General features: G+C 38.7%; 1 protein-coding gene across 2 annotated transcripts in view; it reads right to left on the bottom strand.

Annotated features, from left to right (window-relative positions):
• The window catches only part of INTS9 (integrator complex subunit 9), a 105,328-nt gene that overhangs the window by 19,663 nt on the left and 58,590 nt on the right, over positions 1-27,075 (bottom strand). For both annotated transcript variants that reach the window (XM_046657227.1, XM_046657229.1), the window contains 4 exons: positions 19,206-19,326; positions 18,276-18,410; positions 4,527-4,638; positions 1,205-1,385 (listed from right to left, as the gene is read on the bottom strand). In XM_046657227.1, the coding sequence (XP_046513183.1) occupies positions 1,205-1,385; positions 4,527-4,638; positions 18,276-18,410; positions 19,206-19,326 (549 nt within the window). The remainder of the gene's footprint in view (positions 1-1,204; positions 1,386-4,526; positions 4,639-18,275; positions 18,411-19,205; positions 19,327-27,075) is intronic.

The raw sequence follows: 27,075 nt of genomic DNA, 5'->3' as shown, positions 1-27,075 counted from the left end.
GGTGGACTACTAATTATTCAAGATTACTTTCCTATGTTGGGGGGGGAAAAGACCCAATGCAAAGGATAAAATTCAGTGGGTACCAATAAAAGTGACAGTCCTACAGACAAACATAAATAATATGCACATGGGATGGACAAGCCTGTCTGAGTCTAAATACAATTATGTGCATAACGATGTTTTGGTCAACGACGGACCACATACACGATGGTGGTCCCATAAGATTAGTACCATACGGCTTAGGTGTGTGGTAGGCTATATCATCTGGGCTTGTGTAAATACACTCTATGATGTTCACACAATGACGAAATTGCCTAATCATGCATTTGTCCGAATGTGTCCCCATTGTTAAGCGACTCATGATTGTACAGAAAAAAAAAATCTTGACCACAATTCAAAGGGGAGGAAAAAATGTCCTTAAAAAAGTGTGCGGGGGGGGGCAACATATGGGATATGTTATGACAGAATGATGTACAAATTCCCTTTACATCCTAATTGGAAACTTAGTAGAATGTTGTGTCCATTAGGCTCCCACACCACGGAAAGGGATTAAACACACCCTATACGGGTGTGCGCCGGCCCCATTCTAAGGCTTGATTAGGTCTACTGTAAAAGTTAGTCTCTTTCCCCCGTCCCTCCCTTTCTTTGGCCAGGTGAGTTAGAGTCAAACATGCACCTAAATAATCCTTAAAAGGTTCACGGACTTCATATTGTGCAATAATTTACCCGCCCTAGGATTTGATCAAACAATTTCCTGCTATGATAAAACAATTTCGTCAAATATCATGCCATTGAAACGAGAAAAATAATATAGTTTTTCCTATCAGATTTGGTATTATAAACGTTAGACAATGTGAGCTTGTGCTTTAAAATTTGTTTAGCTTTTAGAATACAACTTCGCTTTGTAACAGGCAGAGAGGACAGCATGTGAGAAGATAAATGTAAACATTTTTGTTACTGATTTTGAAAGTGCTAGCTAAGTTAAGTCTTTATCTTTCCTCCTTTCCTCCTTCATAACTATTCTTCTCAACTCTAGCAATATAACTGATTTGGCTTTCATTAATACAATCTTCATCTCACAGACACAGAAAAACAACAAAATGAAAGTTTCATAGTAATGTCAGAAAAAAACAGGATCATTTCTATTCTAACTGCTTGAATGTGCTGAATCAGACAGAAGTTGTAGAGAAAAACACAGACATACCACTCAGCAAAAATCTGAGAAAACTCAAGTGAACTGTTAGCCACCGGGGAGATGAAGTAGAAAGGGATGTTGGAGAGGCCGGCCGAGTCGATGTATTGATACAGGCATTCCAAGAGGTCGTAGATCACTCCAGAAGGGTAGCAGGGGACCAACACGTTCCCTCCATTCCGGACTGTCAGCGCTAGAAAAGTTGAAGCCAGAAGGAAAACAAGAGTATCAAAAGAACAGTTTTATAAAGGTAGAGTGGAACTTTTAAAATAATATTTGGATTTCTTTCATTTCCCTACTTCTGTTTGTACTGTTCACTTCACCTGCTTCTTTTGAACAACAGCATCAGAGTGGGAGAATCCAGAGGCTGACAATCGGCTGAGTTTTTAATTGATGTCTCAGTTCCTGGGAATAGGGTGTGCCATTAAGGGTGTGGGTTTCAAAGGTTACCAATGGCAGCCAGGGTCAGGACAGACCCTCTAAGCTCCTTCTCCTTTTAGTTCCTGCTCAAAACTTTGCTGGATCTGTCTCTGTGAAGTCTCTGACCATTGCTGAATGACCTATAAGGAAACAGGCCAAGTTTTTTTAAGATCGGCATCTGAGCTAACATTTGTTGCCAATCTTTCTTTTTATTTTCTCTTCCTCTTCTCTCCAAAGCCCTGCAGTAGATAGTTGTATATTCTAGTTGTAGGTCCTTCTGGTTGTGCTATGTGGGACGCCACCTCAGCATGGCTTGATGAGTGGTGCCATGTCTGTGCCCAGGATCCAAACCAGTGAAACCCTGGGCCACCTAAGTGGAACACTAGAACTTAACCACTCAGCCACGGGGCCAGGCCTGGCCAAGTTTTTCCATTTGACTCAGTTTAGCGGCATTTTCTTTCATTAAAGTTTTGTCTGTAAGAAAATCCTCCATATTTTAAATACTCAAAATAAATTATCAAACGAATTACAAATATAAGTTTAGTCATATTAGAAGTTATAACTGGCTTATAAAAAAAAATCTAAGTGCCCCCTCAAGTTTATTTTTTGTATGGTTTTTGAAACAAACTGAAACAAGCAGCTTTTGGGTACACAACTTGAAATCTCTAATGCCTTTTATCCTCCTCTGTTCCAAACTCTGACATCCAGGTTCACCTAGATGCTGTACTGTAAGTGAGCATAAGTGAGGCCATCTTGTTATGCTTCAGCCCCTCCTCTGTGTGACTACTGACTGCTCTGCACATACTCTGAAAAATTCAGATGCTCTCCTAATTTAAGGTTTCATACTTACGTATGTACTCCCCGATAGCTTGATAATTTAAAACTTTGTTCTATGAGTTTCTCTCCAGAACAGACTGACCATAGGCAGGAAACACACCTACAAGGTATCCATCACAGCGGATAGAAGAATGGAACAATAAAAGACCCTGGAGTCTGTCACGCTGAAGAAAACCCCCTCCTTACTGCCCGTTTTCCCCATACAACTGCCCCAAGATTCTGCAATCCTTGAAGATGGGTTTTTGAGACATTAGTCACCCGTCTTCCACTTTGCTGGCTAATCTAATTAAACTTCCTTTCTTGACCTCTAACTTGTGATTAACTGGCTCAGATCTCGGCAGGCAGAGGGAGCCCACTGCTTGGTATCATACTTCGAGTACCGGCTGACTCACTATCACCAGAGCGCAGTACTGTGGAAAAAGACAAAACCAGTGGTGAGGGCTCACGAGGTCTGGCGCTAGTCCTGCCTTCGCCACAAGCTACCGGACCTCAGGTAAGCCTCTGCAACCTGGCTGGCCTCAGCTGCTTTACTGGTTATATGAGAGGAATGAACTACATGAGTGGGTTTCAAGCTTTAGTTTGAGTGAAAATTGCCAGGGAGCGTGCTGAAAACACAGCTTTGCTTCTGGGCCTCTCCCCTCTCCAGAGTCTGACTTACTAGGTCTGTGGTAAGGCCCTCAAATTTCCACTTTTAATAAGTGGCCTCGCTGATCTTGAGGCAAGTAGTTAGTGGACCTCAGTTTGAGAAACAGTGGCTTAGATGTGAGGTCCCTTTCAGACCTAAAGTCCTTTGAGTCTAAGATTCTAGATTATAAACAAACATACAAACAAAAGATTCTATTTGAGACTAGTCCAATAATTTTTCCAGGGTAAGAATAAATTACCTTGGGCTTAATAACAGCAAAGAACAAAAAAAGCTGATGACTATTGGCATGGCCAAGTGAAATTTCAAAGGAGAGTGCTTTCTGTGTAAACGTAAGACGACGACTGTTTCTCTTCCCCAGAGCAGAGGTAATGTCACTTACGCTTGCCAGGGGTGCAGGGTCTGAGCTCACTAACTCCTGTTTGGTAACCGTTCTCAACTGAATGTTTGCGTTCCCCCCCAAATTTACATGTTGAAGCCCTAACTCCCTATGTGATGGTATCAGGAGATGGGGCCTTTGGGAGGTAGTTAGGTTTAGATGAAGGTGGAGCCCCATGACGGGATTAGCGCCCTCAGAAGAAGGGGAAGAGACAGCAGAGCTGCTTCTCTCCGCTGTGTGAGGATACAACAAGAAGGCGGCCATTTCTAAGCCAGGAAGAGGGTCCTCACCTGGACAAGCTCATCTCAGACTTGTCAGCCTCCTGAACTGTGAGAATAAATGTCTGTCGTTTAAGCCACCCAGTTTATGGTATTTTGTTATAGCGGCCCAAACTAAGACAGTAACCAACCTACACGATTCTAAAAGAAAGGCAGGATTTTTAGATTTTTATTGACAATTACATCCAAAGAAAAATAAATTTCTTCCAGGTAGGAAACACCCCACAAGTCTCTGAATTTAGTCTTCCCTCAAAAGAAGAAAAAAATAACATCAACCAATTATTACTGGGGGAAAAATACAGCTCTTCAGGGTATCACTGTTGTGAATTCAAAGTATACAGTCTTTTCTGTGCTATTATTTGCAAAGCAAAGATGTGATTCTAACCTTCTTTGACAACTGCCACCCTCTAAGTACCCTTGCTCGGCCACCAAATCTCACCTAAAGGCAAGGAGATTAAACAAGAATTTTCTGTATAAATCAAGTGAGAGAATATTGAGTATTTGTTGTATAAAGTGGTAAAAATTCAAATTTACCGTCATAACAACAATTCTTACTGCACCTTCAGATTTAAGTTGCTTAAGAATTGCTTTTGTTGACCAGAGTAGGTTTTGAAGGATGAACAGAAAGTGTAGGAGTAAATGGGGGAAAAGGCCTTAAAAAGGAGGCATCAGAGGCTCTGAATGTGAAGGGAAGGGGGAAAAATACCACAGACGCAAGGTATCAAAAAATAAATTTAAAACATATCATCCAAGTTAAGATGTGAGCTGCATACATACCCAGGTTGCTGCAGAACTCTCCCACCATGCCATCTGGGTTTGCAGTGGGAATCTGGGTAAGGCCTGTCAGAACGAGAACATCGCTGTTTTTGAGAGAAGCTTGGTCCATGGGCTAAAAAAGCATAGAGAGTTATGCTTAGTAATTTAAAAAGGAATGTCACCTACAAGTAGTAAAGGAGAAAGAGAATAGAGACATCACTCTTTCTATCTCCTACTCATCATCAAGTCCTCTTACCTCCTCTAATGAAAAGTCTGTCAGTGAACAGTGTTGCCCAAGAGGAATGGGGAGTGACGGGCAGAGGCACGAGGGTACTTTATGCAGTGATGAAAAAGTTCTGTCTTGAATGGGGTGGTGAGCACATGATCTCAAAATTCATAGAATTATGCATTTAAGATTTTTGAGTTTCACTATATATAAATTTTACTTCAATGAAAAAAAGCATATTTCTATAATGCTTTGCTCCTTTCAGAATGCTACCTCACATCATTGGTAGTTCTCAATCTTCAGGGTGCATCAGAATCACCTGGAAGGTTTGCTAAAACATGGATTGCTGGGCCCACCCCCAGAGTTTCTGATTCAAGTCTAAGGTAGGCCTGAGAGTGTGCATTTCTAACAAGCTCCCAGGAGATGCTCTTCATGTTGGCGTGGGGATGACGACTTGAGAACCACTGCACAGCAAAATTTGATTCTCAAAACAACTCTGCAAAGTCTATGAAATAAATGTGAAAATACAGAAGTTGGGACTCGCAGAGTCAAGGTGATTTCCCCTAAGGCTCAGTGGCAGAGGAGCCAGGCAGAACACTGGCTTAGGCAACAGAGACACAAAGCCTCCTCCAATTCCAGGACTAGCCATGTGACCCCAGCCAAGGCTCCAAGTTAGGTTTCTTGTAAATGGGCATATTTCTTTGAGGATTTCTATGAGTCTCATGAGCAAACACACACGATCTTCTTGTGAACTATGAAGTCCTATGGTGCACTATTACATGATCCTTAGCATGTTGTGTTTTTATTTTTACCCAGAAAAATTTGAATTTAATTTTGATTGTTGTCAGAGCATTTCAAAAAAATGCTACCATTTCTAAATAAATTGAGATTCAAACTGGAAACAAAAATGAAGGGCCATGGATTGAGATGCTGGAGAACTCACAAATGTTTTCATTTTGTAACACACCTTTTCCTCCGTTTCATTTGATATACTTACTGGGACATTAGAAGAAAAAAGCAAAAAACATGATTTACGGAGAAGCCTTATCCCTCCTTTCTCTGTTCCACCCAGATTTCCCAATAAAGAAATAAAATTCCAAATAGGAGCACAGTAAAGACCCACTGTCTGTATTGTTATCTCTGAGTATATGTGCTTTTTGATGTATTTTCCTTTAGCATTTTATACAAGCATGGATATATGGGATTTGTTACTTTTTACATAACATGATTGTGGTTATATAAGCTGCTTTATAACCTGAAAAACATGCCTTTACTGTGGATACAGAAAAAGTACAGTTGTGAAAATTACATTGAATAGCTTCTAATTCCTATTTGCAGACACACACCAATGCATATAAGAGCTTTCCCTCTGCTTGGGCAGAACCCATCTATCTATTTGCACTTCTCCATCAAATATATACATATTTTTTGTTTCCACAAGAAGAAGGAAGGGGCAGTGAAGTGTAGTGGTTTACGGTGGCAGATGTGTAATGAGCCTGGGAATGTTCACTGTGTGTATGCACGAAACAGAACGAAACCGGAACAGTGACAAAAGGGATGAAGCTTTGTTGGGTAGCATATTTAGCTTAAAATGACAACAATGTTATTAGGATATTATTATAACAAGCCACTAATGATTCACAGGGTTGATGGGAAATGGGAGAATTCAGAGGGCCTAGGAACCCCCTGAAATGGTATATACAATTCTGTGTGCCTATGCACATTGTTCATAGATTTAATCGGGTTGTCCTATGGGGCCACGACCCCCAAAAGGTTAAGAACTACTGAGCTAAATGATAATATATAATAGGGAGCAAACACTGGCCCTGAAAACAATATTATCTCTGAACCTCAGCAATTACCATTGCCTTCTCTTGAAAATTAAATGCCCTTAATAAATAACAAAGGCAGCACTACAATATGATACCACCGAGTTGGAAGTTACGAGATACTTCATGATCAGGTCAGACTAGATGTTTGTAATTTTAGCCCTATAACTCGGAGACATTTCTTGTTCATTCCCAGGGTTACTGTAAAGAAGCAGGCTTAAAAGGCTTTTAGTGACACTCTCCAAACCAAGCTGACACCACCAACATCTCCATTTCACCACCAAAGGGCAAATGTATATATTACTGGCGTCAATGGCCACTCACTGAGTGCTTCAAGTGGGAACATTTTGCTTGAACACACAAAAACAGAAAATTCCATTGTGTCCAAGAATCAAATAAAAATACCTTACAAAACTGACAGTCACAATCAAGCTTGTGGAATAGAATTTGGAAAAACCTTAAGCCCAAGGATGCTGTGGCCATTTTGTTGGTCACATTGCTGGTTGATTTTCATTGGACATTTTGCACACAGCATGAGAAAAAGGAGAGCCAGTCTCTAGGCCCCAGAAGCTTACAATCTAATTGAAAACAAGTATGTATAATCAAAAAAGGGGATTATTGAAGAAGCCATAGAGAACAACACAAATTTCAAGAGTTTGCGCTGAGTTTATGTATATGCCCAGTGGAACGCAGACTTCAGAGCTGCACCAGGCCAGGTGAGGTTACTTGCGCATGGTTTTTTGGCAGATTAAGTTTTGGTTCTAGTTTTCTTTCTTTCACTAAGAAACTTAAGACTCAATTTAAGACAAACCCAGGTCACCACCTTTGGAATGCCTCTGTGACACTGCTTCCCTCCCCCACACCAAGATGTTCCTCGTACATGTGCCCCCATGGCCTCCCATACTTTCCATCCCAGCACTAATCCCATGGAATCCTAATCATCCCTTTACTCATCTGTGTTTCCCACAGACTAGGAAGCTCCCTGAGGGCAGGATTTTGTATCCTAATTCCTAGTAGAATGCTTGGCACACAGCAAGTACTAAATAAAGATTTGCTGAATAAATGAAAACATGACAAGAACATGTTCTGGTAGGAAATGTGAGAGCATTCCATGATGGAAAATAACGCCCTAGAAGTCAGGAAGGTGAGAATAAGATGTCAACTGTGGGAGGAAGGCTGGGGAGGGCAAAGGGCAGGAGAAGGTGACCTGTAGACGCCAAATGAATTTACTCGCTAGGAAGCAAAGTCTACTTCGGAGCTGACAACAGAGATTAGTAAAAAGAGAGAAAGTATCACTGGTAAAGGGGCAAAAAACCAGAATCATGAAGACTGAGAGGGTGAGCAATGAAGAGCCAAGACCCTGAAGCAGGAAAATGACATTTGGGAACAATGATTACAGATGACAGCTGAAGGAGGGGGTGAGGCCAAACACGGAAGGAACACTTTGAAGGCCTCTGTAACAGCCCAGACATAAGGAGAAAAAAAATTTCATGGCAGTTGAGGAGACGGAAGAAGCAGATCTACGCAACTTCATAGAAAACAATTAATAGAGATTTGGGAATGGAGTGGATACACAGGATAATGAAGAAAGCAAGACTTTAAATGGCTCCCAAATCTGAATCTGCAATGATTTAAAAGAATAAAGGCGCAGTAATAAGTTCAGTGTTGGCAAGCTGCAAGCATTTTGGGAGTAGCAAGACAGATTTATTCTGAGAGTAAAAGATAAACAGTGGACTATGAAGTATATGGAGATTTTCTAGGTGTCTTCATCTAAGGAGTTAATAGGAATGTCAGCTTATTTAGAGTGAGGAACGAGGAGTGGGCCTAGGACTGAGGCTGGAGAAACACCATAAATTCAACGGGGAGAGGAGCAAACAAAAGAGCAGGACATAATGCAGTGAAGAGCTTCCCTACCTGTGAGAACGAGGAGCTCGGGAGAGACAACTGACAGCACTCCCGCCCTATAATACGGCAAAAGATCAAGTAGAACAAGAAGAGGAAAACAACAACAACAACAACAACAAGCTTGTTCCAGAAGCCGAGACTAAAAGGAATTTCAACAAGAGACTGATGAACAGTGTCAACTGCAGCTGTGAGATGCTGTGGAGAATAGAAAAAGTAAAAGTTTGGCCAGAAACTGATCACTGTTGAACTAGAGATGTGAAACCAGATCCGTGAGGTGAAAGAGGCAAAAAGCCAGCTGTACAATTGAGTTGAACAAGGTGAATAGGAGAAATCTCATCACTGCTAAGAGAAAGAGAACACAGTAGTCAGGCGATGAGACAGTCAGAGCCCACTCTTCCATGAGCTCCCCTAAGCCCCAGTGGGAAGTCTGTGATCCTTGTTCTGAGTCCCACAGCACTTCACAGTGGATTTCTGATCTGACAGAATTGATCACTTGCAGGAACAAAGTCCTGTATGTACCCATCTTCCTCCATCACTATAACTTCTGTAAATGTAGTACCTACTCATCCATGTTCCCCTTACAGCCTAGGACATTCCACTGTCGAAAGTAGGGATTTAGGAAATACCACTGACTCAGTGAGGGAAGGAATGAATAAACAAATACATGAATGCATGTAAGTAGTGTATGTTATTTTTGGGAGAAGGAAATACTCTGCAGAGAGAAGCTGTGCTGCCAGATAAGAAGCAAAACAGCAAGTGTGGAGAGAAACAGACAGGAGTCCAGCCAGTTGTCCAGTCTCTTCCCTCCTTGCTTCATGGGATCTGCTTACTGAGCCCAATTCTACAAACCGATCACGAACCACTCGCAGCTCAGCTTCCCTGCTGTCCCCACCCCCAAATATGTTAGGTTTAATCTCAACTGGTTGGCACCACGTCCAAAATGAGGGCAACAGCTTCATTTCCTCAGGACCAAGCTGAGGAGGTGCTGCTGTGGCTTTGGGATACCTTGTGGCTGCATCCATGGGGAGGAAAAGGTTTCCTGTCTGTGGCCCTGAGGAGGGAGCCGTGTGCTATGGCTTGTCCTGGACATTTCTCTTAAGTAACGTTTTGGGGACGTGTCTGTGTCCTTTACCCAGGAAGAGTGGGCCCTCCTGGACATATCCCAGGGAAAGCTGTACAGAGATATGATGCTGGGGAACATCAGTCACCTGGTCTCCACAGATGAACTGAGGCCCAGAGAAGTGAAGTGATAATTTTCATGCTGCCCCTTCTTGAGTGAAAGGGTCAGCACTCGGCCCAGGCCTGGTTGTGACGTACTGGGCTCTGATGCCTCACAGAAGAAGAGAGGGGAGCACTGAAACGCAGGTGTTCCATAGGAGCTAGGTGACCAGGGGAGCAAAGGAATCCTCAACCTGATGTATCGAAGCCTGAGTTTTGTGGATGCAAGAAAATGTCTTTCTGTTGACTCCACATATCCAGCTCTGCCTTGTGTATGAAGGTGAGCAGGTGGCTTTAATCCCCCAGTTCTTCAGGAGAGAAAGACAGACACTCCCAGAAAATTCCCAAAGACTGACCCGACTGTAAGATCCCACGAGGCCAGGCCTGGAGGGAGAAGCAGCAGCCTATAGCCATTTCCCAGGGATTTCTTGAAGGAAACTAATTTTACATCAGAAGACTAAAGAGTGGCTGAAAAATGATGACATGCACATCTACATGCAGATTTGAGCAAGTCACAGATTTATTACAATAAAATAAAATACATTAAAAAAACCTTTTACCGTAGAGCATTCAGATCAAAGCACTGCATAAACAACAAAACATCTGGGGAATTTAGAGGGAAGAGAAAAATGTTGAAAACAAAACAGAGCAAAACAAACCTGCCTAAGAAATGCCTTAGCTCTAAAAATCTGATTCAAGGAATCCAAATTTGAGATGTTTTCTTTAGATTTAAGAGAGGACTCTACACTTATTACTGCCAAAGTCTTTAAGACCTCCAGAAAAGAAACCAATAGGAGGCCCCCCGAACTCGAAAGGGAGAAGGATCAGTATGGGGAAGCAGAGAAAACACTGGAAGTGTGTGCCAAAAGGAGACCTTCTCTCAGGCCAGCTACCAATCTCTTTGGCAAGAAAGAATTCCCATTGTGAACATCATAAGTTTCAGGGAATTGACTGGATAGAAATTTTCAATTAATTTTAAAAAATTAATTTTATTTCTTAAAAAAAAATTCTTCCCAAAGTTCTAAGTGAGAGATTCTTAACCTGATAATTAACAGTGGGCTTCTGAGGACTCTTTAAACTCAGTCTCCAGAGCATCAGTGCAAAATCCTGTGTAGCTGTGCAGACATTTTTTAACAGTTCTCATTAGATTCTCGCCATCAGGCTTTTGGGTCCATGACCCACAAAATGTTAAGAAGCACTGCTCTAAGGCAGACGCTCCCATATGGAGCCCTTGCTTTCAAAACCTCTCTCCTCTCATTCTCCCTCATAACCACCACCAGCCTTGCAAACCAGAAGACCACTTATCTTACCCTCAAGGCCAAAGGTTAAAGGGGAAGGAAATAGCTTGTTTACTGGCTGAGCTTGGTCTTCCAAATTTGCTCCAGGCCAGAGACCAAGGGTGTAGGAGAATCTTCAAGGCCATGAGGGCTGATGTGGGGGACAGACCCCTTTCTAGGTCCTTTTTGTGGTCAGGAGAAGGATGGGAAAAAATCAAAACAATAAGCAAACCAAACCCAAACCCACTACTAAGAGTAACAACAATAAAAAATATCTACCACACACTACAATTTTCCATACTTCAAATCTTAGCCTTGCATGAGTATCAGTGTCCTGTACTAGATCAGTTTTGAAAACTAACCAAAAATTCCGTAGCTCCCCATGTCCAGGTACACATAGCTTTTGCTCTATTGTGCTGGTGATTTTCACGTCTAAAACTCAAGTCCCACTTCTGAAGTCAGGTAGAACTGCCAGGAAGTTATTGAAATAATGAGTATTAAGTTGCCTTTTCAAACTACCATCAGAGAAAAATTGGTGTTTAAATATAGGTTCACAACCCACAAGCAAATGCATTAATTTGATTTCAAAGGCCAGAAAGCCTTTGGCCCCAATAACCAAAAGTGCTCACTAGTTGCTGCTAATGCACTTTGGGGATCTATCCAATGGTCATTGCTCGTTTTGCTCATTAGTGTTATTGTTTTTAAACTGGGTCTTATGCTCTCTTTTTGGGAAGACTGCACATCTGTTTGGAGTAGACATTTTTTTCGAAAAAAAGTTTTTTTAACTTAAAATAGTTTAAATGTCTAACAGTGAGAAATAGCTAAATAGTTCATTGTACATCCATAGGATCGAATGCTAAGCAGATATCAAACATCATGTGGTGGAATACTAATAACCCAAGGCAAGTTCATTAAATAGTTAATCAGAAAGAGCAGTAAAGCAGGCTGAAAATAGTTCTCTCTTAATATTAGGATTATTACAAATTTTTATTTTTTTCTCTGAGATTTTAGTATTTTCCAAAATCACTACAATAAGTACAAATTAATGTTTTAATCAGAAATATAGAGAACTAATATTATTTTAAAACAAAACAAAACCTTCACTATGTTTCTTGATAAGATAGAGAGTGAACACAGTTGCTGGCTCTCATCTAGAATCTAAACTGAGGGACAGCCTAGAAATAAGGGCAACTGAAAAACTACAATAAATTCCCAGGGAAACTATGAGTCCCGGAACGGGAACAAAATGGCAAGCAAGAACCATAGAGGCCTGGGCACTGCAGGATGAGTAGAGGTTAGGAAAAGGACTCTGTCCTTTTTTCTCTCCTCTAGGCTGTCGTTGGCAGATTGTGGCCTTCTCCAACATACTGTGAGGAAGAAAATACCAGAACAGTGGACTGATCACTCACAGAAGTTGCAGGCTGACCTAACAGCCCTTGCTTGTTCCCTCATGCTACAAGGCTAAGTGGTAACAAATTAGGGAGACAAATTCTGGGGGAAAAAAAACAGTGTTTAGAGCACAGGTACAAGAGGATTTCCCTGAGGGTCAAGTAGTAAGAGCTGACAGGGAAATAAACCAAGACCACTGAGGTATGCAACATCGATTAAACATAGTTAAGTAAAATCCTGTCCCACATGGAGAATTAATAAACCAGATCGAGTAGTAGAATATGCATTTTTAAAAGTCCACATACAAATAAAATAAAAATAAGTAAGTAAAACAAAAGTGATTATGCAGAGAAATATTTGGAAATACTGTGTCCGAAAATATAGTCATTGAAATAAAGAATTCAATACATAGGTTGAAGAGCAGTACGGATATAGCCAAACAATGAATTCATGAGCTGGAAGATCAAGCTGAGGAATTTTTTCAGGAGGCTTCAAGAAGGAGATCGGAAATATAAAAGAAAACAGATATAGAAAACATAGAAGTGTCAACATCTATATACTAAAAGTTCCATAAGGAGAAAAAAAAATCAATCAGAAGGAATAAATAATTTAAAAAATGATTAAGAATTTTTCTGTGTTAAAGGAAATTGAAAGATCTTACAGAGTATTATGAAAAACTACACATTTAAGACACATCACAGTAAAATTTAAGAACACTGAAGATAAAGTTAAAATTCTAAAAGCAGATTCCATAAAGGAACACAAATCTGACGGGGCTTCGCAGTTCTTAACTGCAACAAGGGTAGAAGTGGAAAACAAAGTAACATTTTCAAAGCTTTATGGTTCAGAGCTCTTTTCCTTTAATTTTATATCTATCCAAACTATCATTTAAATGTGAGGAGAAATTAAAGATATTCTTAGTAATTCAAGGCCTCATAAGGTTTACCATTTGAAGACCCTCTTGGTGAAAATTTCTCAAGTACTCCTGGAAGAACAGTAAATCTAGGAGGATTATGAGATATATAGGATGGTGGGGGGGGGGGGGGAACTCAATAAAGCTCACTGTTATCTAAATAAGCAATATATTCACTACCCTACGTATATTCTAAATAACCCAGAACAAATTCTAGACAGTATCAACAAGGTGAGCAGGGAGGAAAGTGGGAGGAAGGAAGAGGAAAAAGATGGGAGAGACAAGAGGAAGGTGTGGCTCTGGAGGGAAAGATATAGATATTAATAAGGTTAAGATACTCACAGGAAAAATAAACAAAGGGACAAACCAGAGGAATAAAAATACAATATATATGTTCAAACTTGCAGAAAGAAATTTAGCTTTCTAAAAGAAGGCAAGAAAGGATGGGGAAAAGAATGAAGTAAACTAAAAAACATGAAATAAGATGGCAAAATAAGCCCCAAATACAACAGTAATTGCAAGAAAACATAAATAGGCTCACCAATCAAAACAGACTCTTTAGATTAAAAAAGAAACAGTCCTTTACTATGTTGTCTACAGGGATTCACCAGAAAAGGACACAGAGAGAGTGAAAAGAAACAGATGGAAGAGAACAGCAGGCAAATATGGAGGGGGAAAAGTCTGGCTTCTAATGCAGTTTTGACAGGGGCAAAAAGCAAACAACATCCTAATAAAAGGAATAACTGATCAACAAAACACAATGATCATGAACACATTTACCAGTGAGCATACAGCTTAAAAATATAAAAAGCAATAACTGGTGAAACTATAGGCAGAAATAGATAAAACAACAAATAACATACCCTTTTCAGAAACTGGCAACTAAGCAAAGATATGAAAACTTGAATAACACAATAAACTCAAATGAATAATAAAAAATAGAAAAATTTTCATTCAAAAGTGAATACAGTCTTTTCCAGCACACATAGAACATTTACAAAAAGAGACTTGTGTCTCAAAGTAAGCCTAAACAAATTTCAATGAATCAGTCTTCTCTTATCAAAATGCAAAAAAAATTAGAATCCTGAAACATAAGTAGGATGTGACCAAAGTCTTATCTAACCCTAAATCTAACCATACTGGATGTACTAGAAACAAACAAAAGTACTAGAAAATAACCTTTGGTTAGATAAATCAGGAATATTACGAAGGCAATTATGATATACTTCAAGATAAATGAAAAAGCACTTCCTATCAAAAATTTAACAGTTAAATAACATAAGAGAGAAACTAATAGCTTTAAATATACCTATTGAAATGCAAAGAAAGACTAAAATAAATGAGGTAAGCATTAAAACAAACACAAAAGAGTAAACCCAAGGAAGGAAATAATAAAGGGCAGAACAGAGAATGGAAATACAACAAAAACCACTGAAAGGAAAATCTTTTTCTCTGAAGAAAATCAGCAATGTAGACAAACCTCTGGTGAGTCGGATCAAGAAAAAAAGAGAGGTGATAAAAAGGAATAAAATTTAGAATTAAAATACAATTAAGCAAAAAAGTTTAAACAAATGAAAGGGTAATATAAATAATTCCATGTGTATGACTTTGAAAAACTAGGCAAAATGGACAAATTTCTGCCAAAATTGGCACAATTTCGACCCAGAAAATATAGTTCAACAACCATGAAAAAAAATTAAAATGGTAATCCCAGGCCAAGACAGTTTTATGGGGAATTTAACTTTTAAAAAAAAACAATCCCTATCTTGTATATTTCTGGCATTAGGGAAATAGGCATAAGGCATAAGATGCCCAAATCATCTTATGAGACTAATGTACCTGGATTCCAAACAAATGAAGACAGTACAAGAAGATAAGGTATAACTCTATTTTTCACTTATGAATACAGATTATAAAATTCAATAAAATACTGACCAACTGATTCCAGGAGGGTATTTTAAAAAGAATAAATTGTGATCAAATAAGATCTATCCCAGGAATGCAAGGATGGTTAAATGTGAGAAAAGCTAACATTACAATTCACTACATTAATGGTATAAAGAAAGCAATCACACGATTATCTCACAGACTCATAAAAAGAATTTGATAAGGTACAACATCTATATCTAATCTTTAAAAATCAGAAAATTAGAAATAGAGGAGAAACTCCTTAACTTGATAAATAAAAACAAATTGTAAGCATGATATTTAACGAAGAAACTACAAAAGCATTCCCTTTAAAATCTGGTACAAGACAAGGATATCACTTCTGTTTAACATGGGGCTACAGAGCTTAGTTATAAGGTGGGAAAAAGAAATAAAGGATATAAGGATTGGAAGAGAAATGACAAAATTGTTACTTCTTTGCAGATAATATTATTATCAATAAATATTGGAATTAATATGAGAATTCAGCATGCTTGCTAAATATCAGATCAATTAAAAAAAATTAATACAGAGATCTTGTGCTCAGTAAAGGCTAGTTCTCTTCCTCTTCCACGGGATGCTGTACTTTTTTTTGGCTCAATTCTCCTGTAACTCTCCAAATATTCTTATTCAAGACCATTTTTCTTTCTTCTACTGTTTATTGGTAAATGTTTCCCAGAGCTTAGTCTCTCACCTTCAGCCCTTTATTTATATACTTTAAAAAGTCTGATGACTCTCCAATTTGTCTCCAGGCTTGCCTTCACACCCAAGTACCAGCTCTGTATTTCCATCATCCAATGTTCTCTCAAATTCCTATTCATCACACTCTCTACCTCCTTCTGAAAACCATGACCGCCCTGTCAACTCCTCCTCGTCAACTGACTAATGTCATTATCACCATTCTCAATGTCATCCAGGCATGAAATCTCTAACTTTTATTTTTCGTTCCCTGAGACAGTGGGCATTCAAATGTTTGTTGAATTAAAGATGTGCCAATGTTTTCTTTAACTTACCTTTCCATTCTTACTGCCTCAGATTTAATCCAAAGCCTCATGCCCCTATGATTCTCTGATCACTACAGCAGCCTGCTATATTCTTCCTCGCTAGTGAGGGTTCCACTCAAGTAGACTAGTGGTTGCCATTTTCTGTAGAATTTAACTTTAAATTATCACTGCCGTAATCACGTGTAAGCACGTGTAAATAATCCATAAACAAATGGGTGTGGCTGTATTCCAACAAAACATAATTTACAAAAAGAGGTGAGGGGCCAGATTTGGTCCATGTGCCATAGTTGGCTGACCTCTGAAGTAGACTATCAAGTCTTTTCAAACCACTTTTCTTATCGCTGCTAATTCAATACAGAATCCAATTATCTGGGTAACAGAAAATCTAATTTATTTTCTTCTTTACATACAATACTGGTTGCCAGCTAGAAATTAAAATTAATTACTTAGGTATGTTGCTCATTACTTTCAAGACCTTATTTTCCCTTTAAATTTATGGACCTTGTAAGAATAATTTACTGGAAATTATATCAATAGTACTGTAAAGGCTTTGATCTAAGCAGGACAAATCGGAAGAGCTGGAAGCCAAGCAATCTTTCTCTCTTTTATGGAAGAATATATCAGGAATGATAGAAGCTGCCAATAAAAAATTTTGATTCAATGAAGCAGATCAAGATGACACTGATAGGCTTCTGATTTTAGTAAGCGGGAAAGGCCCAGAATTCTGCTAGCTATAGGAAAAAATAGCAACTTGTCCCCTCCAGACCTTGAAATGAAACTTGATTATAAAAGAAGGCATGAAAAAAACAATGCAGAGTGGCAGCTCGGAAGCATCTATTGTTCTAGATTTACAGCAGTCATTCTTTTCCCACACTAAAATGGGATACGGGCTGCCCCAAGTTATCTATCTATCTATACATCTATCTATCAGCTAACTATCTAATCTCTCCTGCTCTCCTGTACAAACATGGAAAGAACCAGGATTTATGAAATGAACAACAAATTCTTTACAAATACCTAAACTAGAATAAATAATATATTTATAACAATGTTTATGTGCTTAGCTTCTTGCCCACAAGACTGTTAAGGAATGACTAACTTGAAACTTTCCAGTAGCTTCCCTCTACACATTAAAATAAAATCCAAATTCCTCATCATGGTCTACAGTCCTACATGACCTGGCCTCTGCTAATCTCTTGGACATCTCTGCTAACTACGCTGCGTATGCGGCAATCACAATGGTCTTCTCTGCTCTGCAGACATGCCCAGCTTGTTCTCGCTTCAGGTGGCCTTCATCTGCCATGTCCCTGTAGTGCTTTGCCCTCACAGCTTTACAAGGCTCATTTCTTCAGGTCTCAGTTCCAATGAGATCTCCCCCCGAAGCTTTCTCTGACCATCCAATTTGAACTAGTCTCCACACTCTATACATAATCCTGCTTTGTTGTTTTCAGTACTTGTATCACAATCTGAAATTACTTTGCTCACTTATTTTCTGCACACCATCCTCTCTCCATATATCAACTGAGCATAGATCCATGAGCAGGGACTTTGCGTGTGGGTCACCATTGAATCTCTTACACCTAGAAGAGTGCTTGACACATAGTAAGCTGTTAGTAAATATTAAGTAATTAGTATCTGCTGAGTAAATGCGTGACCATCTCTGTTCCACATCAGGCTACGGTTACTGGAAGTATTGGGAAATCTCAGAATCCTGGAGGTGACCCTAAAGGCAGCAGGATCTTACAGAGGAACTTGCAATCCTAAATCTTGGGATACAAATAATCTAACTTTGATAGAGTGTCTGTAAAACATAAAGTTTCAGTTAAACAATATGAATAAACTCTAGAGATCTGCTGTACAATGTTGTACTTATAGTTAAGAATAATGTACAGTTAAAAATTTATTAAGAGGGTAGATCTCATTTTAAAGTTTACTTACCACAATAAAATAAAATTTAAAAAAAGAATATATGTAGAAACCAAAATGAGGAAGATTTAAAAACAGCTGATGGTACTCTGGATCCATTTTGAATTTATGTTAAATAATTAAAAAGCTGAGTTGTTAAAAGAGAATTTAGAATTACCTGGGGGTGTGTGGTAAGCAAGGAGGATCCAGAGACATAAGATACTTTCTCGTAATGGGACTGGATAATCCAGTTGGAACTTCCAAGGGCATAGCCAGAGCTGAGAGGAGTCACCTGGACTGCACCAAAGAGCTCCTGGAAGAGAACCACAGCAAGAATGTGTGCTGAGCTGTCAGTGATGCAGTCATACCAAACAAGTTTGGAGGAGAAACAACAGAAATATTCTTCTCCACTTAGAAACAGAGACTGTTTTAAAGTAAATCAGAAAGTTTAAAGTAAAACAGAAAGACAATAGAGACCACAAGGTACACACAAAACTAATCCTTACAGTCTTTACTTGTCACCTTTGTGAAAGTTTCAGCCCATCCACATGTCACCAGACACCCAGGCCTCCCTCATTAAAAGGCAGAGATGATACATTACCAAATAGACCAAAGAGACAAATACTTGGGTTTTCTGTTTTTCTTTTCAGGTTAGGTGTTAATCTCTTGGTCATTCTGTACTGAGTGGCTCTGGGCACAAGTTAACAAAAATGGGCACCCTTACCATTATCAGGTAAGAGCTCAAAAGTTATACTTGCTAAATTGCTTCTTAATCTCTTTTACGCTCTCTGTTTCCTAGTTCACTTGTCCAAAATCTGTAAATTAGTGTCCACTGTTCTAATGTGAATAGGATGAGATGCCTTTTTCCTCACTCGTTACATGCTGGCCAATCTAATGCTAGCGAGTGACAGGAACATGAGGGTTAGGAAAGAGCACTAACAGCAACCTGGGAGGAATGGGGAGAATGGCAGATGCTCTGTCTTTTCACCTTGTTCAAAATTCTTAGTGACTGAATGGCTTAAAAAAGGGAACTAAAAGGTCTTTCCAATGAATAACGATATGAATCAAAAGCATTCAGGAAATTATTTAAAACCATATTAATACTCACAATTTTCTGAGAATATCCCACCAGCTGGATTTTGCTAAGGGCAGAGTTCACCTCTTGCATTGTATAGCATCTTCTCCAGGTTGATACTTCCACTGCATCCTTGAGAGGAGAAGGCAGCAGCCTGTAAATGCATCACAATGCCAATTCTTTACGTTACAGAGGATTCCTTTCAAGCAATTTGTCCATTTTATCTAAGTTGTCCAATTTATTGGCATGTAATTTTTCACAGAATTCCTTTATAATCATTTTTATTCTGTAAGGTTGGTAGTACTGGCCCCTTTTGTATTTCTGACTCTAGTAATTTGAGTATGCTCTCTTTCTTTCTTGGTCACTCCAGTTAAAGGTTTGTCAGTTTTGTTGATCTTTTCAAAGAACCAACTTTTGGTTTCATTGATTTTCTTTTTTTTTTACTCTCTATTCTGTTTATCCAGCAGATAGCTGGATATGTATATATTTTTAAAATCAAGTCTGATAATCTCTGCCATTTGATTGAGTTGGCTAATCCATTAACATTTAATATTATTACTGATATAGTTGGATTACAATTACCAATTTAATTTTTGTTTTCTGTATGTCATGTCTTTTTTTCCCTCTGTTCCTCCTTTACTACCTTCTTTTGGGCACTAAGTGAATATTTTCTGATGAAGCCTTTTAATTTTCTTTCATGATTTTTCACTATTTTTTTTAAAAGTTCTTTCCTTAGTGGTTGTTCTAGGGCTTACCATATACATCTTAATACAGAGCATTTCCATATGACATTTCAAATTCTCTTCCCTGTTTACCAAATGATAAATGAAATAAACTTTACTCATGGCCCTTTTCAGCTACAGAAAAGGATTGGGTTAAACACGGATGAGGCATGGATTAAAGGGGAAAATAAAACATCATCTGTGACATTTCAGACCAGCATCAGTAGTATCCCTTAAAACAAACAAACAAAAATTTGTCAATAGAAAAACATTTTATCATTTGCTCTAACAGAATCAAGAAAAGACCCGAAGAGTGACTTCCCTGAGACTCTGTACAATAGAGGTCAAGGAACTTTTGGTGAATTAAAAGTGTGCATGAGCTCTACTCTCTCTCCTGAAATACCAGTGAACTATCGTAAAGGGCTTCACACACACACACCCTCAGGACAAAGAGAATGAGAGAAGAGATAATAGCAACAGTATTTTAGTAAGTGGAAAGTAGAAAGACAAATGATAAACGACTTAGCAGACCCAAGAAAGTTGAGGTAACTTAATTATACTGCAGAATCCACAAAATGCTTAGCAATTATAAACAACAGGTATGTCTGGAAGTTAGGTTGAAGGTGGACCTAAAAACAAGAGGATCTGTTGAAAAAACTGATTAAGAAGCAGAACCTTCCAGTTCTCCTCACCTAGTCCCTATAGCTCAGTGCTTACCCCTTCCCCTCCCAGGCATGGCACCAGAAGTTATTCTCTGGAGAGAGGAAAAATGAGTTTGGACTAGACCATCCACAACTAGAGGCAGCTTTCTTAAGCAAAAGTTTATACACTGACAGTAAAAATTTTCTTCTCCTCATATGTCTTCCAGGATACTATCAGTCAGGCTTATATCCTCCAGGACAGGAGAGTGAAAGAACCTTCTCTGAACAGTTTGGTCAGCACTAAAGAAAAAAATCAACTAAAAGATACCAAACACGGGGTCTCATGATGAAACAGCCCAATCAGATTAGGTTATAGTAAAGTCTACACTTCAACAAGAACTACTCATGGCTCAAGGACTTTGTAATCAGTTTTTTAACGTCCAACTCTTAAACATGAGCCAATAACCAAGGATTGACATACATTTGAGAAAAGTCTCTAAAATGAAATCAAAACAAATGGAAGGAGGAGGAGGAGAAAAAATAAATTAGGGTGGCAGAATAAAACTGTAAAAAATACTGTCATTACTATCCTTAGAGAGATAAATATATCTAAGAAATGAGAAGCAGCTTATACTAAAAAAGAGGAGCATTAAATGAGTATAAAACAGCTCTTGGAAACAAAAATATGACAGCACATAGACAATGAAAGCATGTCAAGAACATACTGAAGATTCAAAATAAGCTACAAACATTTAAAAATTATACAAGACATGAATAACTACCTAAAAGAAAAATTAGAAAAGCTTAAAAATGAGGTGAAAACTCAGTAAAGAATTAGAAATTTAGGGGCCGGCCCTGTGGCTGAGTGTTTAAGTTCGTGCACTCTGCTTCGGCGGCCCAGGGTTTCGCTGGTTCAGATCCTGGGTGCGGACATGGCACCCCTCATCAAGCCATGCTGAGGCAGCATCCCACATGCCACGACTAGAAGGACCCACAACTAAAAATATACAACTATGTACCAGGGGGGCTTTAGGGAGAAAAAGAAAAATAAAATCTTTAAAAAAAAAAGAATTAGAAATTTAAAAAAAATTTTCAGAAATGAAGAATAAACTAATACAAGAGTGGATAAACACAATAGGTAATGCTGCAAGAAAACTATAGGAAGAAAAAACTAAACACTAAAAGAAAAATGAAGAAATGAAAAGAATATTCTACACACCTGGGAATACTGACCCAGAAGAACTAACACCAGATATATTCTGGGAAAGTATAAAGAAAACAGAAAAATAAACTTTTGGGCATCTAGGAAAAAAGAGCAAGTGACTTACAAGGGAAAAAATATTATATCAGAATTTTTAACAGTAATGCTGTTTTACTAGGAGAAAATAGAGTAACATATTTAAGACATCCAAAGAAAGAAAATCCAAGTCAAGGATTATACATCTAGCAAAACTGACTTTGAAGGTCAGAGCACAGATAAACAATTATTAACCTGCAAGAACTCAGGGAAAATTGTTCTCGTGACCCCATCTTGACATATCTCCTGAAGAATGAGTTTTAGAAAACCAAAATGACTCTAGAAATATCAATAGATTGGCTGGTAGTGAACATTAAATATATAAGTTACTTGCAGAAGTAAGGCCAAGTGAACATTAAAATGGAGAGAGGGTAGGATGTAATGGCCATGTTCCGATTATATAGATATAGTAAAAGTATAAAAAAAAATAGAAGGAATATATATGCTCTGTCCTCCAAAAAGGTCTAGAAACAATGACCAATAAGTAGTAATGAGCATTGCTAACAAGCAGAATGGGAACTTAAAATTCCATTTCCCACTAAAAGAATCCAGAGTTTCTTGGAGGAATGGGTGATTCCAGATTTGCAGGGAATGTAGAAAGAGTCTTAAACATCCTGCTACACTAGATAGCAAGGAAACAATCAAAGACTACAAATGCCATAATAAAGGACACAGCGGACAACAGGAAGAGACTTTCACTGTCCAAAGATGAGACAATCTGAGTTGGAAAAAAGACAGTATTGCATGGCTTGAAATCCATGATGCATATGTTTCAGAGTGGGTTGTGATTAGATTGGGGCACAGAGAGGGCCTTTTGATTTACTGGAAATTTTCTGTTTTTTCACCTGGGTGGTGGTTATAAGGTTGGTTGCTTTATAATAATTTACTAACTATGTATTAGTCTTCTGTGTTTTTGGTATTTGTGTTTCATATTACAATAAAAAAGCTTAATTTAATAGAAATATTTATGCCAAAATAAGAAATATGATACCAGAAATGAAAAACTCATAGATAGGCTGGGAGATAAAGTTAAGAGAATTTTCCAGACAAAAGAACAAAAAAACCCCAAAGAGGAGAGAAAAAATTTGAGTGCCAGTCCAGGAGGTTTAACATCTAAATAACAAGAGTTCTATAAAAGGAGAACACCAAAAAGGAAGAGGAAATTAAAAAGTGAAGGAGTTTCTTTTTTTTTTTCTTGATTTTTCTATATTGGGCAGGGGGGGTGAGGGGTCAGCAAACATTTTCTATAAAAGGACACAGACTTTTTTGTTGTTATTGCAGGAAAAGTGTTTAATAAATTCACAGGCATTCAGCCACCAAGTTATGAAATATTTGGAAATTCTATAATCATATATAGAGTGGCTACAATAAAAAAACTGCTGGAAACAATCTTTTTAATTAAAAAAAATCAGACATATAACATCGTGTAAATTTAAAGCATACAATATGTTAACTTGATACATTATATATTGTGGTATGATTGCCATTGTAGCAATAATTAACACCTCTATCACATTGCATGATTGTCCTTTCTTTTGAGTAACTGTAAGAATTAAGTCTAGTCTCTTATCAAATTTGATGATTATAATACAACATTTGGAAACATTCTTGAATGATAAAGTGGAAAGCATATCCTCTTGGAACTGGGGAGAACACACGATTACTGCTTTTACTACGTCTAGGCAGTATTATATTGCAGGTCTCATTCAGACTCACAAAGCTAGAAAACATATATATGTATATATACAGATGACCCAAGGATTAAAGTGGAAAAATAAAACTGTTATTACTTACAGACATGATTTCCTGTGGTGACAAAACTAAATATATTGTTATTAGAATTGATAAAGATATTTAGGAAGACTGGTAATTACAAATTCAACTGCATTTGATACATAAACAACAATCAGAAAAATTCTAATATTAAAAATGGTTACAATAGCAAGATAATTATAAAATGGTGAAGAATAAATCCAACAAAAATACACAATATTTTTTGAAGAAGATTAGAAAAGGGAGAGATATTTTCAGTTTTGCAGACCATATACAGTCTGTCACATTATTCAACTTAGCCGTGTAACATCACAGACGACATGTAAATGAATGAGTGTGGCTGCATGTCAGTAAAACTTTATTTATAAAAAACAGCAGCAGGCCAGATGTGGCCCATAAAACAGGGCCTTGGCCCTCATTGCCACCTCTGTTCCAGATTGAAAGGGTCCACTAAGTACTTAGCACATGAATGAAAACGGTCCTTTGGAAGGCACATCACGACCTAAGGAACAAAGAGAAGATTCTAAAGGTTTCCAGAGAGGAATAAACAGGATACATATCAAAGATCTAGACTCAGAATAGCACTGGACTATCAACAGCATTCTGAAAGCTAGAGGAAAACACAGCAATGCTTTCAAACTTCTAAGAGAAAATTACACCTTAGCTGGATTTCTATCAATTAGAGTGTGAGGTTAGAACAAAAGTGTTTTACACATGCAAGGTCTCAGAAAATTTACCCCCCATGCATGCTTTCTCAGGATGTTGCTCAAGGATGTGCCCTGCAAAACAAAGGCGTAACAAGAAAAAGGGAGACCCAGAAAACAGAGCTTCTAACAGAAATAAGATGTGAAGAAATCTTCAGGATAACGGCGGTGAAAATCCTAAACTGACAGCTGTGCAGCAGGCCCGAGAGCAGCTGAAGTCAGACCAGGGGAAGAGAGAGGGCTCTGGGAGAGGAGTGTTCAAGAAGATAAAATTGTTGGAATACCTACCGAGTTTGAACATACTGAGGAGAGACTTATACAAATGGGGGAGAGGTTAGAGATAAATTATGAATAGGTACATAGAAAACTAAACAAATAAGCAAACAGGATACTAATTCAAGGGAAAACAAAAAGTTGTGCATGAAAGAAAAAATAGTCCTAACAACATTATATGGCCAGTGAATTGCATTTATACAGTCATGATAATGTAAACACACAATAGAGATTTAGACAAAACAGTACATAGACCACGTTGTCCCAATTCTCTTTACTTTTGTTTCTCCAGCAACAAAATTTCAATAATGCTTCTGCATAAACAGACACACGAAGATTTTCTTATTTTACTCATCCGTCCTAAGTATATTGGATTGCTTTAGGTTTTACAATATCTAGTCAATATTTACTTAACCCTGGCCATAGCATTTAAGTCCTGCAAGGGATTAACAGGCACAACATAAAGGCCTCTGCTCACAAGGAGCTTAAGTCTAAGAAAATTTTACAACAGCACAAGGTAATAAGAGATGTCAAAAGCCATGAGTCATCCTTGCCTGCAGACTTGCCTTCCCTCACAGAAGGGCCTAAATGATATATTAAAAATGCAAATCTACACACACACACACACACCCTCTCTCCTCCCCAACTTCAATGGCTCACAGTACATTTCAGGATAAAATCTAACGCTCTCAGCATGACTTCATAAGGCCCTTCTCTACCTGGGTCCTTCCTCAGCCTATAATCTGTATGCTGAGCCATAAATGGCTACTCAGTGCCAGGCTCCCTCAAGACTGTAACCTCCTCCATTGTCTTTTTCATATTTTGTACGGACAATACCTACTTACTCCTGTTGTGAAACCTGGACCATTTGTCACTTTTTCCCAAGTCTAGGCCAGATGCATACTCTTCGTGCTCCAGTCTAGGCCAGGTGTGTACTCTGTGTGCTTGAGGCTAGGCCAGGTGTGTACTCTTATGTGCTCCTTGGGAAGAGGCCTGACCCCGAGCATCAGAGACAAGGAAGTGGTACAGTGGTACAGAAGCTACCTTTGGATGAAGCTACTGGCAGGGGCCCAAGCCACTGCTTCTCTTCTCCTTTCACATCCTTGTAACTGTCTGCCAACCACTTTGAGGAAGGAGAGGTTTCTCTCAGAGGCACTGTGACAAAATGGAAAAAACAGACCTCTTCACCTGTTACCTACTGGCCTCTGGGCCCTAGTTTCCTCATTTGTAAGACAGGGAGAATATCACCCTCACGAGGGGTAAATGATACAATGCATGTGTCTGGCACAGAACAGATGCTGAGTAAAGACTGTCTCCAACCCTCCCCAACACACACAGCCATCACAGCCCCAGGAGCACATGCATTTTTCAACATTGCAGTGGACTTCAACCCAGGGTGATTTACTTCAATGAGGAGCAATGACTCCGCACTTGAGTGGTCAAGGCACTGCTCTAGAGGGTCCCAAGGAAGAATCCGAGCTACTCCTCTGCTTTAGCGCCTTCTTTAAATTCTTCCTGATCAGAGAGGACACGGCTCCTAGGGCTGCCCTTCATAAAAAGTAAAGACTTCTCGCTTTGGGCTGAGTAGGAACAGAAGAGTTGCTTAACTTTACGCCAGAGCTGGAAGGCTATCACAGGAGTGGCTAGAGAGTGGGGAGGATGATAAATAACACTTGCAGCCCAACCACATCTCTCAGCCCAGCTGAATTTATTTTACAGTATCCTCAGCTTTGCCAAGGCCCTGCACTGAGTCACCTCTCTTAGAGGCTGAGCTAAAAACTCATACACAAGACCAGATTAGAACTCCTTTCGTTACTGCATGCTTCCTTCCCCATCCTTTGGTAATGGCCAGTATTGCCATTACCCAAACAACACTGGGCTTTACTTTATTCCCTCGATGGCCCTTCCCAGCACACTCTCCCCTTCCCATCTAGGACAATGTCTTGCAAAAATTAAGCAGATTAAAATCTGGAATAGTCTTTTTCAAAACAAGGCATCTGGTTACTTTAACGTTTCCATTCTCTGCTGGTGATTAAACAATCATACATCTAGCCTCCAGAGTAAGCTAGCAAATGCTCTGAGCCCTTGGTAAAGGAAAGACAGAAGACTGAAGATGTGAAATATTTACTACTTTTGTCCTCAACAATTCAGAACCTATTTCTAGAGAAGCTGCTGGAGTGTTTCAGGCGGGGAACAAATTACCTTAAGCAAAACAAAAGACTTGTGAAAAATTCAGGTATATCTCAGCTTGGATCTTTTCCTGTCCTCCTTTTCAGAGTAAAAAGCATACTAATCATAAACTTGTGTTCCAGAGAAACTTAAGAAAGCATTTGTTTATATAGAAACATTCATGATGATTTTTGATAACCAGTTCAGTAGAGTACTGTTGGAAGGTGGATATGAGTCTTGTTAAACAATCACAATAACAAAAACAATAATGTCTTTTTATGTCATTACATATTATTCACACAGTAGTATCTTTTTCATTTTTGT

This window comes from Equus quagga, chromosome 3 (assembly GCF_021613505.1).
Source record: "Equus quagga isolate Etosha38 chromosome 3, UCLA_HA_Equagga_1.0, whole genome shotgun sequence".
Classification (NCBI taxonomy): Eukaryota; Metazoa; Chordata; class Mammalia; order Perissodactyla; family Equidae; genus Equus; species Equus quagga.
Note: the sequence above shows the minus strand (reverse complement) of the source record. Positions and strands in the feature narration are given on the sequence as shown.